Source organism: Eptatretus burgeri, chromosome 2 (genome assembly GCF_056783735.1).
Source record: "Eptatretus burgeri isolate ZD-2024b chromosome 2, Ebu_testis_v1, whole genome shotgun sequence".
Classification (NCBI taxonomy): Eukaryota; Metazoa; Chordata; class Myxini; order Myxiniformes; family Myxinidae; genus Eptatretus; species Eptatretus burgeri.
In genome coordinates, this window is record NC_140962.1 from 6,943,707 (window position 1) to 6,959,667 (window position 15,961).

General features: G+C 38.5%; 1 protein-coding gene across 1 annotated transcript in view; it reads left to right on the plus strand.

Annotated features, from left to right (window-relative positions):
• Positions 1 to 15,961, plus strand: part of LOC147031327 (periplakin-like) — a 70,856-nt gene that overhangs the window by 21,430 nt on the left and 33,465 nt on the right. The window contains exons 2-7 of the mRNA XM_085861723.1: positions 2,563 to 2,662; positions 5,376 to 5,533; positions 5,750 to 5,873; positions 9,294 to 9,413; positions 12,594 to 12,635; positions 13,316 to 13,477. Of these exons, the coding sequence (XP_085717849.1) occupies positions 2,563 to 2,662; positions 5,376 to 5,533; positions 5,750 to 5,873; positions 9,294 to 9,413; positions 12,594 to 12,635; positions 13,316 to 13,477 (706 nt within the window). The remainder of the gene's footprint in view (positions 1 to 2,562; positions 2,663 to 5,375; positions 5,534 to 5,749; positions 5,874 to 9,293; positions 9,414 to 12,593; positions 12,636 to 13,315; positions 13,478 to 15,961) is intronic.

The window sequence follows — 15,961 nt, forward strand, 5'->3', positions numbered from 1 at the left end:
TGATGGCTAGTGCTGATTAGATTTTGGTCAAAATCGGTCAAAGGTCAAGGTCACAGTGAGGTCAAACTTCCAAAACATTCGATTTTTTTGATGGTTTGGTACAGAATCATCGTAGAAACTTCTGGTTTGCGTCGCTACCTTCTCAAGAGAGAGCTTTTATTAGACAAGGTCAGAGGTCAAGTTGACGATTTCGTAAGTACCAGTCTATGACTGCTTGTTTGTTTTGTTTGTTTGTTTGTGAACAGTATTACAGAAAAACTCCTCGACGGATTTTGGCGGAACTTGGTGGGGGGGGGGGGTTAGGTATGGTCCAAGGATCATGCCATTAAATTTTGGACTTGGTCCCCCTCCCCCTCCCCAAAAAAAATTGTTAGAGAATTTTTTTTTTTTTTTGCATTTCTACATGTTTTAAGTGATTTCCAACCCCCCCCTAAATTTTTTCTTTTGCCTCCCCCCCCAAAAAAAATAGAGAATTTTTTTTGCATTTCTACATGTTTTAAGTGATTTCCAACCCCCCAAAAATTACCCCCATAAAAATTGTTAGAGAAATTTTTTTTTTACATTTCCACATGTTTTCAGTGATTTCCAACCCCCCCCAAAAAAAAATTGTTACCCCCCAAAAAAATAGAGAATTTTTTTTGCATTTCTACATGTTTTAAGTGATTTCCAACCCCCCAAAAAATTGTTACCCCCCCAAAAAATTGTTCGAGAAAAAATTTTTTTTTTTTGCATTTCTACATATTTTAAGTGATTTCCAACCCCCCCAAAAGAAATTGAGAATTTTTTTTTGCATTTCCACATGTTTTAAGTGATTTCCAACCCCCCCCAAAGAAATTGAGAAAAATTTTCTTTTTGCATTTTTACATGTTTTAAGTGATTTCCAACCCCCCCCAAAGAAATTGTTAGCCCCCCATTTTTTTTTGCATTACATGTTTTAATTAATTTCCAACCTTCCTCCCCCAATAAAATTTGTAAGAGGAAAAAAAATTTGCAACTTTTTTTTCTACAAAATTTCGATTTCTTTTTTCCTTTGGCATTTTTACATGTTTTAAGTGATTTCCAACCCCCCCCCCCCCAAAAAAAAAATTGTTGGAGAAAAGAACTATAACTCTCAGCACTGTTGACATATTTAATGAATAAGATATAAGGTTCACTTGAGTGACCCAGCAGTATTGGCAGCGGAGGTTTTGCACTCTCCCGAGTGCTCCCCCTCTAGTTAACCTCCGCCATCGAAGATCGGAGGTTACTGTTTTCACCCCTTTCTGTTTGTTTGTTTGTTTGTTTGTGAACAGTATTACGGAAAAACTCCTCAACGGATTTCGATGAAACTTGGTGGGGGGATGAGGTATGGTCCAAGGATCATGCCATTAGATTTTGGACTTGGTACAAAATCCAATATGGCGGCTATTTTTAAAAAATATTTGAATTTTTTTTTTTGAATTTCTACATGTTTTAAGTGATTTCGAACCCCCCCCCCAAAAAAAAAAAACTAGAACCTGAGAATGAACATGAACTAAAGCCATGAACTTTTTAGCCATGAACTAAAATGAGCAAGAACCTGAGAAAATTAATTATTCGATTTTTAATTTGCACCCTCTTAGCTTGATACTCTGATGTGGTTATTAACGATCTTTGGGGGTATTAAATGGTCTTTCCGGGTCTTTGGGGGTCTTCGAGGGTCTTGGGGTTATAAGGGATCTTTGGGTTGTTAGGGGTCTTAGGAGTCTTTGGGGTCTTGAAATGTTTAAAGTGTGTAAAGGTTTAAAGGGTCTTCAATGGTCCCAAGGGTATAAAAGGTTAAAAATGGTTTAAAGGGGGTCTAAAATATGTAAGGGCTCTTCAGGTGAACACATCTACAAGGTATGTTCCAATAGTCCGTAATTAATAGACGTCGTCAAGGTCCAAGAATAAGTAATTAATAGACATTCTCACAGGGGTCGACCTCGGCTTCACCCCGACAAGGGTTCACCGTCCACCCATTTTTTCCAGTTTTATATGCAGTTCAGTATATTCATAGATATCATGTGAATTGATTGAAAATTGATGATTTATGTGATCTTGACCTTTGAACTATTGACCTCAAAAACGATAGGCTTCGAGCTTGTCATTACCTCTACCGGGTGCTGAAGTTTTGTGAAGATCGGAGTAAAAATATGACCTGTAGGTGATTGACATACTACATACAACAGACGAGACCAACCAATAAACTTGCAAATCTCCGATTTCACGAGTAACCAACAGACGGGGGTGAAACGATAACATCCATTCACCTTCAGTGGAGGAGGTAACGAAGCAAATCTATAAACGAGAAATATACTAACGTTGACGTCGAAGAGTGAAGTTTTCTGTTTTATTATTTATTTTGAAATTGATGTTCATGTACGTGAGAGCTAAATAACAGGAGTTGAAGAGGTTAACAAACCCACATCGTAATAAAGTGAGTAGATACGGACGTGGGATGAACAGACTCTCACAATATTGGTAAAAGTAGCAAAACTTATGGGGGAAGTTTGGAGTTGATGAGATGTATCCTTTTATTTAGATGTACACATAATGTTGCAGGACCCCAAAGGTGACCCTCGAAGAGCTCGTGTTGAGGGTCCAGACTGCTGGTGATGAGGCAGAGAAACATATCATCATCGCGGAAACTGAGATTCAACAGGTGAGATTGAAATCGAGCCTTTATTACATGATTGTTTACAAAAGTTAATTCCTCCCAGGCTCAAACACCAGAAATGTTCCTGATGAAGCAGGATGCCAGAGAAAGACTTTTTTTTTTTTTGCACGTGCGTGACTTTTTCTTTTTTTTTTTCTGGGAGTAAAATGGGAGATTCTTGATTGCAAAATTCTCAACTGCCTTTCTGATTTCGAAATTAATTTCCTGCTATTTCAGTTGTCTCCATTAATCTTACGATTCAGGAAATGAATTCCAAGCGTTTTCATTATTCAGGAGAAAGCAATATTCAGACATTATATCAGCTCATGAATCCTCCTTAGGTAAATGATAAATCACAAGGTGAACAACCTGGTGCTACCTTCTGAATCTGATCACCCCCCCCCCCCCCCCCCCATCTGCTACCGACCTTATTTCCAGCTTTGAGTCATCTGCAGTTTTGGAAAGGCCGCTATTAACTACAAAGAGGGAAAGCCTACTCTTAATAGATGCCGGCAAAGGTCCTACATCTTGTAGTTGCTCAACTCGTTAATCAATTTTGTTAATTCCTTTAATTTTGGACTTCATTTCATTAGGAAGATTTCAGATAGTTCTATCATTTTTATTTTTATTTCTTATTTTTTAGGATTAATGATTCTGTCAAACACAAATAGCCATCATGACAAGATAACTGATTCACACGGTCACGTTGTATTCATCCCATCATCCTGCCGATGTACCTTAAAAGTTCGATTCCAATTCTTATTCTCATTGGCTCCACCATTTGTACAAGAAAGCATTCCATTTGCATTAACTTTCCATCCTAGTAACCTCTTAGTCAAGAATATCATTCAGACGAACTTAGCGGTACAGAATGATCCTGAAACGACCTTGGTTTTTATTTATTTATTTATTTATTTATTTATTTTCAGAACTGGTCCTTTGTTTATTTTGAGCATGAGATAAATTTCTGAAATTCCGTAGTTAAATGACTAGTACACTCTGACCTTCAGCCGATGTGTTTTAAGTGGTTTTGAAAGTGTCGAAACACATGTATTTTAATCAAAATAACCACATCATTTTCAGGATCTAAATTGGAATAGCACGTGGTAGAGAACATACCTCAACCAGGCTAAAATTTTGTATCTCACTGATAGGTCGGATCTGAATCGGGACCTTGACCAAAATCAAATCTGCTTGTTCTTGTCACCGAACCAACCCATCCACCTTGTTTTGTTATAATTAATCCACAGCTTTTTGAAATATTGTGCTATGTCTTGTTTTTCACACCATCTCTCAATAGTGAATAAGTCTGGTGTTGGTTTAGCGGTTAGGGTGGCGGCTTGGGATCCTAGGGTCCTGAGTTCAAGCCCCGTTGGCCGCTGAATTAATACACCAGGAGGTTGACTCAGCCTGTCATCCTTCCGAGGTTGGCAAATTGAGTACCAGCTTGCTGGGATAATTGAGCCATTCTAGTATCCTGCGTCGGAGTGACGACCCGTCCAGGATTGTGCCCAATAGCTCAGGAAACTGCTTTGGCAGCACCGACACTCTCTGTACAGAGTATGGTTCCAATTATTATTATTATTATTATTATTATTATTATTATTATTATTATCTCAAAAGTGAAGAATCACTGAAATATTTTTTTAAATTCTCGTATCTGGATCAGGATGTTCTTCAAAGTCTCTCTCTCTCTCTCTCTCTCTCTCTCTCTCTCTCTCTCTCTCTCTCTCTCTCTCTCTCTCTCTCTCTCTCTCTCTCTCTGTCTCTGTCTCTGTCTCTGTCTCTGTCTGTCTCTCCAATTTATCCCTTAAAGTGACTGACAACTTACATTGCACTTCCACTCACATACAGTGATATATTGTTGTAATTTCACCTTCTGTAACAAATTCTATATCGCGGCGGTGCGTCGAAGGCTCCATGATCTTTTCTCTGAGCACTCACTTGTTGTAATAACTAGTTGGCCACACTCACTTGTTATAATAACTGGTTGGTAACACTCAATTGTTATAATAACTAGTTGGTAACACTCACTTGTTGGAATAACTAGTTGGTAACACTCACTTGTTGTAACAGCACGGACCTCTCCAAACCAATAGCTCAACATTTTCATCTTCCTGGGTATTCCACCCAACGTGTGACGATCCGTGGAATTTCTCTTTCCCACAGCGACACGGATAACACCTGCAGACACAAAGAAGGAAAATGCATTTTCAAACTTGGTGCATTGGCACTCAATGGGTTTAATGAACACTTTTCATTTACTTCATTCTCTTATCTTGATATGTTTACAGTTTATTTCATCTCCCATAATTTTTCTTCATTATTTATTTAATGCCTTTTTCATTTTCCTCTTTTCTTCTGTTAAGTATTACAATCTGATTATTATCCATGGTGTAATTCCCTTTCATCCTCGAACCTGCATCTTCGACCCCATCCTTGTGATCTTTGATCCTTGATGTTTCATCAAGCCCTTTGATCTGTCACCCACGCTCAACGCTATAACTATAAACCCTCTTCAATGGCATTTTCTTTTTTTCGCTCTGATGAAGGGCTGATACTCTAAACATCAGCAGCCCCTCACTTCCCAAGGCAGTTGCTATAATCTTATCCAATCTCGGTTGACGAAACCCATTGTTTAACATCTTCTTGTTAACGAATTTACCTGCGCTAACTCGTCTGGTGTATCTCTCTCTCCCCTCATGCTCTCACCTGACAGGACATCAAGAACCTTGAAGCTAAGAAAGCGCTGAAGAATGCCCAGCACACCCTAGAAGAACTGAAGAAGGCTGAAGAGATTGTTGGTTCCCCAATCACTGCTGATATTCAGCAAATCACAACCGATGGCCATGCCCAGGCCAAACTAATCACCATGGAGTGAGTTTCCGCTGCAACTTCTTGGTCTCTGTGATACAAATAGGCTTGAGTAATTCTGTTTTGCACAATGTGGAAAGAAATTTATTCATCGGTCTTGACTCGAGAGTATATTCACTCCCTCCTCCCTTCTTGTCTCTTTCCTTTTTTTTTTCTATCTACTCCCCCCACCCCCTACCCCCTAACACCACCACTCCTCGCACATCTCCATCCCTCCAGCATCGACCTACTCCGAGCACACATCGCTGATCTACTCACAAACCACAATGAACTCTACAAAGAGAATAAGATTCCTGAAGTTACATGGGGAGAACACCTTTTAACTAAAATCCAGCACAAACGGGTAAGTGTGCACCAAGGGTGGCTTCAGCAAGGAATGATCATGTCAACATAGATGGCACTTTGTACACAATGTCTAATTGGACACTCGCTGTGATTATGAGGAATTATTGAGCCATCAATTAATTTTAGTAAAAAAAAAAAATGGTGAAACTTTTAATCTGCAACTCTCTCTCTCTCTCTTCCCCAATTGAACTGTCATATTGTAATATCAGAACATCCCACAACATCCCTCCTGGCATATATATATATATATATATATATATATATATATCACAAACAGATGGTCCTCAATGATACAAGAGAGTTAGATGGCGAATGGTCCTTATGAAATCGAAAAACACCTTCCTCTACCTGTAAGCACATTGTAATTTGAGGAGCATGCCGACACATTCGACCCACTTTATTGAAGAATATCGTTGATGTCTCGTATTGAAGTGAAAGCAAATAAAAACAAGGACACTCGGTGGAGCGCATACCTCCGCCACGTAATGCCTGATCCGCGAGAACGTATCGGGCCCATTACATTTTTGAGATGCCATGCTATCCAGTACTGTATCGTTTTTTGGCCCTATCTCTCAACCCAACCTGGCCACCAAATTTCATCCAGATCCGTGCACGATTTTTTTTAGATATCCTGCACACGAACAATCAGACAGAGAGGGGTGAAAACGTATAACCTCCTTCACCTTCGGTGGTGGAGGTTATGGCTGCCTTTACATCCCATTCAAACTATTGAGGATATTGTGGTATTTTTTAGGACGGACAAACTCGTGAGTGAACACGTTGATGACTGGGATGTTCAAGCAGGAGCAGGTCTGAAACACTGCTGCTACTCAAGACAGCCATTGCACACTTTATTTGGGCTACTTCCACAAGTATCCTTTCTATAGTGAACACCCGAAGCTTTAGGAGCAATGTTGCTTCTCTGCGTTCCGCTTATTTACACCATTCACAAGTACAGACCCCATTTGCTTATCTCCAGCCCCAAGAGCTCAAAACTCTTGTCGTCTTTCTCTGTCATGTCCACCATGACCATCGTCTTGCATGCTAGTTCATATATTAACCTTGGCATGCTCAGCAGCGTCATGCATATGCACCGACTTATCAATCTCTCTCTCGAAGCTCGGTTAGAAAAATCGATGAAATAACAATTAATTGAGGGTTTTATTTAGTGTATTCACTGATTTGTCCTCCCGACATTTGGCTCCCGGTACCGAACCTGAAGCTTTCAGCTATTGTCAACAGTTTGGAATCGTAACGCTTATTGAGGACCGTAAGAATCCGTGCCAGCAGTGTATCCCTCGGCTTGGCTGGGACCAGTGAGTTTATCAGTCGCATAAACTACGACCCAACATCGGTCAAAAATGTTGCCTGTTTCCTTTCCAAAAGAGTCCGGTTATGGCTTTCATAATCAGGGATATCAATGATGATGATGTTGGCAGCGATTAACATTTCGAGGCGTTCTACAAAATACCGAAGGTGTCTCGGAAACGGTCGAATTTGTCAAGTGGCACTACAGGCACTGCAGTAATGTGTCGAACTCAACCAGGAAAGCTGGGAATTTAACTCGAATGCAAAATGAAGAAACAGCTCCGTTGGTTGGTGAGAATACTTAATCTATCCTCCCACAAAGTAATTGAGTTAGGGAATCCGCCATCCCACCCTCAATGCCATATCTGTGGTATTTTCAGGATAGACAAACTCTCGAGTGCACACATTGGTTACTGGGAAGTAACCGCAGCCCAAAATGTGGTTTATTATAATCAGCAATGTTCAGCATGAACACAAGATGCCACTATCACAGTCAACCTCTGTTATCCATGGAGGTTACATTTCAGGAAAATCCTGTTGTTGGCAAAACCACAGATGATAAAACTAAGGGCCTATGGGAAAAAGGGGGTTCGGTTCCAGGCCACGTGTCATGTACCGGAGCGGTTTACAGGAGTCACCTTCACATGCGGCGTAAAAGAAGCGAGCGAAGCTTGTTTTCTTTTACGGTGTGCGAGAGGTTACTTCTGGCTTTTCAATCTTAATGTTTATGCTTTCACCATTTTTTTTTCTATTTTGCCATAATAAGTAACAAATGACACCACTATTATTAGTTTTCCTCTTGGGGTCCATGGTTAAATGTCACTAAGGGCAATAATAACTGAAAGCAAAGCAATGTATTATGATTGCATGTAGCACGGTGTTCACGAGGAGAGAGATGGGTATGCACTGTCTCTCAGTTGCCAAAAAAAAAAGTTACAGGGAATTATTTATGGTTAACCAAAAGAGTGGGTGGGAAACCCTTGGATAATGAGGGTTTACTCTACAACAATTTGTGAGAATATGGTCACCATTTAATTAAAGTAGGTGAATACTTTTTTTTTCCTGTTGTGGACAAATATTGTGTGGTTCAGAATCTGCTGAATAAGCCCTTCCTGTGTAGGATTGGGGGAGGCTTATTGCTGTTGGCGGGTTTGTTTCTACAATTAGTGCCTCCCAATTTTTAATGGTACCACAGAGTTTCTTAGACCCCCAAGGAGTACTAAACCACCATTTAGATTTCAGAAGAAAAAAAAATTATTCTTGCACCCTTAAGCCTCCAAATTTCCGAGCTGTATCTTGGAGTTGGCAGGGACTTTCACAATGAAATTTTGCATCAATAATGGGAATAAAAAACATGTGGGGTTGACTTAACTAGTTTTAAATTTGACCTAATTTTAAGGTCTTGACCCAATTTTAGCCATTTAAATTTTTTTTTTTAACCACAACTCGACTAAGGTTTGTCCAAACGGAATTAAATTGCCCTCTAGATAATCTAGAACAAGTTGTATTTACAATTAATTTACATCATACTCTCCAGTTAAAGGTCAAGGTCAAATGGCAGTCTGAAAAAAAAACAAAAAAAAACACTTTTTGTGTGTGTGTTTATTTTTTGTCACCACTCTATTTTGCCAATGTGGAATCTCAGACCCCTTGGCCTTCCAATATGTTTTTGCATCATTATAGTGGATCTCCACTGAAGTTGTGCACCTGATATTTGATTTGTGTCCTTGACCTACTTTTGACCTAATTACCAACACTTTTTAACACTTTTTATCATAACTTGAATAATTTGGCTCCCATTTTCATGATTGAGTTTTATTGATAAATTGTAGATGGGGACACATTTTCTTAATCTACAGTCTATTCATAAATGTTGAAGGTTAAGTTCATATGGTGATCCAAACAAAATATGGCCATCGTTGGATTGTGTGCCAAGGGTAAGTCGTGGGTGATCGCCGATACATATCTAGTTGAAACTGTTGCTGTGAACATCAGTGACAAAGTTGTTTGATTAAACTAAAGAAAGCTTGTGAAAAGTTCTAATTTTGATACAGTATGCACTTGCGTAAGTGTATATTAATATGAGATTAAGACACTTTCTGTGTATTAGGTGTGCATGTTCCGCCAACCCTTTGCCGTGGATCTTGTTCGATTGGAGGAGCAACTCGCCGCCAACATAATGTTCCAGCATGACGTGAAAGCATTGGCTGATGAAGTTGAAAAAGAAAAGGTAACCATGATCTGTGAGCATATGTAGCTCAGTGTTATTTTAACCCTTTGAATCCTGAGCTCCTTGGACTTTCGGACCTTGCCCCACCCTGGGCACCCTGTAGAAAAATCCAGCCCCTCATGTATATGGAGGTTTGAATAACAACTGGTAAAATGGTCCGCGAGGGTTAAAAGGCTTAAGGGTTATTAAATCCACTTCACTTTTTTTGAAGTTTTTTTTCATGAAATAAAAACAAAAAAAAACACAAACTTTTATTAAAAGAACACCACACATGTTTTCCTCGATGCTTTCAAATCAAACTTGATATCTATACTCTTAACAAGCTACTCCAAAGTGATAAAGCTAAAAATGCAGATAAATTAACAGAGAAAAATCAGATGATTCCCAGTTGCATAAATATTCGAACCATTTGCCGAATTAACCCCAAATTACTTCAGGAGCAAATTATTTGTTTGAAAAGTTACAAAATAAATGTGATAGGTTTCACCTGTATGTAATCAGTGGTTTAACTTAAAAAATTAAACTTCTCCACTTATCAAAGGATTTTAAGGTAAAGCTCACTTGGTGAGACACCAGGTCAAAGATGAAGACCAAGGAACTTTCCAAAGAAGGCAGACATAAAGTGGTGGAGAAGCACCGTTCAGGAGAGGGTTAAGGGAAAATTCAAAAGTTACTCATTATCTCTTTGAGGATGGAGAAATCTATCATTAAGAAGTGGAAGACATATCATACCACCCAGATCAGGTCAGCAATCCAAAGTCTGTAGTCGGTCAAGGAGGAAACTGGTTCAGGATGTCACTGTAAATCCAACAATGCCTTTGAACGATCTGAAAGGTTCTATGTCCGAGATGGGGGGTCAGTGTTCATCAATCAATCAATATCCTGTTCCCGTCACAAAGCTGGCCTCTGGAAAGGTGGCAAGAAAGAAGCAATTACTGAAAAAGACTCATCGAAAAGCTCATATCGAGTTTGTGAAAAAGCATGTTAATGATACTGTAGGCAAGTGGAGAAAGGTTTTGTGGTCAGCCGAGACAAAAATTGAACTTTTTGGTCTAGATACAAGCCGAACACTGCTCAACACCCAGTCACCACCATCCCTACTGTCAAGCATGCTGGTGGCAGCATCATGTTATGGGGCTGCTTTTCATCAGGGACTGGCAAGCTTGGCAGGACAATGGATGGTGCAAAGTACAGTCGAACCCTTGATGAAAACCTGCTCGAGTCGGCCATGAATCTGTGCTTTGGATCATTGTCCTGCTGAAATGTAAATCTCCTTCACAGTTTCAAAGGTAAACCTACACTGGAGTGGCTGAATAAGAAAAAAAAAGAAATGTTCTTGAGTGGCCCAGTCATAGTCGTGACTTGAACCCAATTGAACATTTCTAGTGAGACTTGAAGATTGCAGTCCATCGACGATTCCCATCAAACTTGGTAGAACTGGAGTAATTTTCACATGAAGAATGGGTAGAAATTTCACCACTGGACCCCAAAACACTCATAGCAGTCATTGCTGTAAAATGTTCTTCCACCAAGTACTGACCTCGGGGGTGGGTGGGGGGGGGGCTGAATACTTTTACAACCAGTGAATTTTGATGTGAACATGTGTTTTACAGGTATTCCTGGCAGGTAACCTCCAACTATAATAGTGTTTAGTTTGATCAACAACTAAACAACAGTTATGAATGAAAAAAGTTCATTTGGAAAAATAGTTTCTACATAATTTGTAATACAACCAAATGGGCATTATTGGAGGGGGGTGAATACTTTTGCAGGCCACTCTATATATAAAGTTGTTGATTTTTTTCGTTGTTGTTTGTTTAGTTTAACCTTTCCTATTCAGCAGCACTTCACAACATTTGAGAAAGCACTGTTTTTCATGACAATATCCTCAGTCTTTTTAACCCCACACTCCTTAATTTTGCATAAACATTTTACTTTTCCATTGTTGAATGAGATCCATTAATTGTGATGAAATATGAAATTATAAAATTACATTTCTCTCACGTTTTTTTTTGGGGGGGGGGGGGAATTGCTACATTTTATTTTCAATCACTCCATTTTATGGCAAATCTTTGTTTTCTTGTATTCTTAATGCTTCCTTAAAAATTCAAAATTAAACAAAAAAACGAGCAATCAGAGATTGCAGACCCTCGCCAGGACTTCTTTTGTGTGGTGTTTATGTACTGGTGTGTTAAGTAATTAATGAGACTTAATTATAACTGCTGGCAGTGATGACCGGGTACCAAGACATCCCGCTTTAATCGGACACCTCACCCTGACCGATGACGTTTATTATTATTCAGTTGAATTTAGAATGGGATAAAAATTAATTGAATTCCAATCAAATGGAAGACCAAATAGGTACAGTCCTGCATTGGAGTCATCAGAAGGAACCTGAAAAAGCAAAGATGAAGTCATCAGGCAGAACCTGGATAGCATTTGCATGCCAGCTGCTACTCGTATACCCTCAAACCCATCCAGGAGCAGCCAAGTGAGCCTTATTCCAAAAATCAAAAAATTTAACAATTCTGGCTGCTAGACCATGTATCTGATCGAGTAGTGATGGGGAACACATGTTTTAAATTTCAACTTGATCATAAATGTGAAGTTTCACATCGATCGATAAAGCAGTTCCAGAGAAAACATTATTTTAATCTTTTTCTTCAATGTAATAAAATGGCTGCCAAACCATGTGACCTATCAATTATTCCTTTACGTGACCACATAGTTTTGTATATTTTTTTATATATATTTTTTTAAAGCAGAATTACATGATAATTGTATGGAAATTGTGGCCAGCATTCTTAAAAAAAAAAAAAACTGTTTTCTGTTGGTATGGGTTGCAGGGTGTGTCATGTATCAGGATTAAACGGCTGAGGCCAAGCCAATTGCAATTAAATAATTGCATTTCAATTTAAACTTTAAAATCTTTTGAACCAATTTTACTCCATTTTGATTTAAAATTTATTTAAGGACTGGTGCTGGTGAAGGTCTCTATCTAATGATTTACAACGAGCCCATTGTTTGCTGTTTGTAATCGTTTGCATTCTTCCGATTTCAAAATTTCCATCATATTTTTGTATGTAATAAATGGATGGCAACTAAAAACAACAAGTGAGCATGAGATAACAATTGGCATGGAAACTTGTGTGAATCTGCCCTTTGTCTTGCTTGGTCTAGGAAACGAATACGGAGGTGGAGAAGGAATATGCTTCACTTGTGGTAAGAGCTGGAGGAGATTACAGCCCGATGATCTTTCGAGAATCTCATTTTTACACTCTAACATTGGTTGATATATATTGACGTAATGATTTAATATTGCCATTTTCGGTGATGATGTGCAGTACTGATGTGGTGACATCTTCTCTATCTCTTCGCTTGTTCTTTTTTTCTGTATCTTTTTTTTTTAGCATCAACCATTTCTGGTATCCAAATAATAAAGGCTACTCTGAGTTTTGTTAATGGAACACCTCCGCTCCCATGACGTGTTGCATATCATGGTGAAAATAAAATTAATGTATGTAGAAATAAATAAACAAAGAAATAATTCATTGCTCTTTTAAAAAAAACAAACAAACAAACATGTTATTGTTACTTTTTTGAATCTGTCCACCTTCATAACTGCTTTTGTTGTACCATCTTTGGAGCTTTCTGTAATTGCAAAGCATTGAGGTACCTGAGTTTCAGGTTGAGAATATTTGATTTAACGATTTAACAATTTAACGATCTCCATATTTAGCAGAATTTAACGAGGCAGCATCCAGCTTTTTGCTCAAACGCAAGATGACATGGTTCCAGCGACCCATGATAGGCAGTTATAGTGGGAATGATGATGATGTCTTTATTGATAACCATGACAAAATTATAAGTAGTTGGTTCTGTCACCATTTTGTTTGATGCAGGAAGAAGCAAACAAGTATGACAAACACCTAAATGACTTGCACAAGTTCATGAAGAAATGCACGCGTGAGCTCATCTGGTTGGACACGCAGCAAACTGAGCGGCTGCACATTGATTGGAGCGACCGCAACACCGAGTATGATTCCCGAGCTCTTCTGCACCAGGTATAGCTCTTTATTTTGCATATATAGGCTGTGGGAAATATTACACAAACCAGGTGCCAGAGTGTGAACTACAGTATACACTGGAACATTCACTTCTTTAAATTATAACTCTGTTAGAAATGGCCAGATACAAACAACTGTGTAAATCTTAAAGAAAAAGATTAACTAGGAAATGTAATGTTAAGTATTGTGAGATGGTCAATTAAGACCAAGTGAAAGAGGAAGTGTGAATTAAAAAAGAAAGAAATTCTCTTTTTCATGTTTCGTACAATTTCAGTCATTCCTCCACATTCCAATAATGGATTGAAAATATTAAAGCAAATAACTTCATAATGAGCCGACATCAATCCAATGAGCCGGTGGCATTATCATATATATATATATATATATATATATATATATATATATATATATATATATATATATGTATATATTGTTCACCGCTCCTTCCCAGTTCCATATCCAGGTGATGAATGATGTAATCGCTGGGCACAGAACGAAGGGAGTACTTAGTTTTTACTCCGTTTGTTACTTGGTGGAAAATTTTTTTTGCTAAGTATGTTGGTCTGTAGCGTTTGTCCGTTTGTCCGTTTGTCTGTTTGTCACACGAGTTTTGGCCACAGTTTTCAAGCAATGGTTCTGAAAAATTTTTGTGTATGTACTTGACTGGCCAAGGACAGGAACACTTAATTCTGGTGAACATCTGGATCTGAGAATTTTTTTAAAAGTGATTCTTCACCATTGAGAGATGGGGGCCAAAAATGGTATATACCGTATAGCACAACATCTCAAAAGGTTTGTGGATGGATTGTGACGAAACCTGGTGGACAGGTTGGGAGTGTGACAGGCCAAATTGATTCAATTTTGGTGAAGATTCCAGTCCGGATACAATAATTTTTCAAGTCATTCTTCACCATTGCGGGATGGGGCCAAAAAACAATGTTTCACATGGGTACAGTATGTCAAAAAGTTTTGGACGAGTTATGCCAAAACTATGTGGATGAGTTGGTTAGGTGACGACAACAAGCCAATTTGATTTTGGTTCAGGGATTCAGATCCGACCTATCAGTGGCATACAAAATGTAAACTATTCAGCCTGGTGGAGGTATGTACTCCGTCGAGTGTTGATCCGTTTCGCCAAGTGTCACTCAGAGTGATTGTTATTATTTTTCTTTGTTAGTCCAGGTGATATCTCAGCCATCCTTCGAGATAGGAAGCTGAAATTTTTGGACAAAAGTGAAGATGTGCTTTGTCAAAAAACGTTATTATTTTTATTTTTTTGATTAATCAATGAATTGATTAATTACTTAATTATTATCGATTTATTTTATTTCTCATCTGGGCAATATCTCAGGCATCTTTTGAGCTTGGAAGCTGATATTTGGATACCACAGTGAAGAAGTGATTTGGCGACAAAGGGTATTTATTTATTTATTTATTAATCGATTAATTTTTTTTTTCTTGTTTGTCCAGGCGACATCTCAGCCATCCTTTGAGCTAGGAAACTGAAATTTGGAAACAAAAGAGAAGATGTGCTTTGGCGCCACCGCCAGGCGCCCCAGCTATGTCACGCGCTGGAGGATTTGTTATTTATTTATTTGGCATGGGGCAGTGCACTTTGAATGTGCCCCGACTTGTTAAGTTTTCTTTTTAAGCAAACGCAGAAAATTTTTTTAATGAAAATCTGAAACATGGAAAGGTGTAATTTATTTGCTCTTCTCATGTTTGACACAGATTGTGCCATTGCTTCATTTGTCTACATTGTCTGCTAAATATTCTGTTTATTACTGCCACATGTACTTGCTCTGGGTTGCATTGGCTCAGTCAAGCAATGATAAAGCTGTGCTCTCAACTGTATCCCAAAGTAATGGAGATATGTATTTTTGAGTGATAAAAGACAGTGTAATTAATTGCTCATGCTAACTGAGTGCAGTAACTCTCCTGAAAATGAAGTAAGTAAGCACACACACACTACTGAAAATGAAAGCCCCTCATCGGGGGGAGGGGAGAGGGGTTGAAGAGAGAGGGTGGTACCAAATGCCGAGTGCACATCTGCCACTTTCAAAGTACATTTTATCATCATTTCCTTAAATCCTAGACCATGGAAAGGAGACTATTTTGTGTAATACCTAAAGGAGAGAATCTGTCATGTCACAAATCCAGGTGCATGCACAAGTAATTATATAATTTACTTCTCAATATCTCGTGAAGGTTTTGTTGAATATCTTTGAGCACCCTTGTATTTATCATGTCCTTACAGATAAAGACTTTGCATAAAGTTTCAGATAAACCATTGTATGTGTTGTTAATGAAGCATTAAGGCATACATAGCATTGTCGAAGACTGGTGGTGATATAAACTTGTGAATATCCATGTAGCATCCATTGGGTACTGCCCCTTTTGCGAAGTCACCTGAGGTCTCTTTCCTGTTATCAAACAAGATTTTATTTGACTTTAGCAGAAACTCTAAAATTACATGAGCAC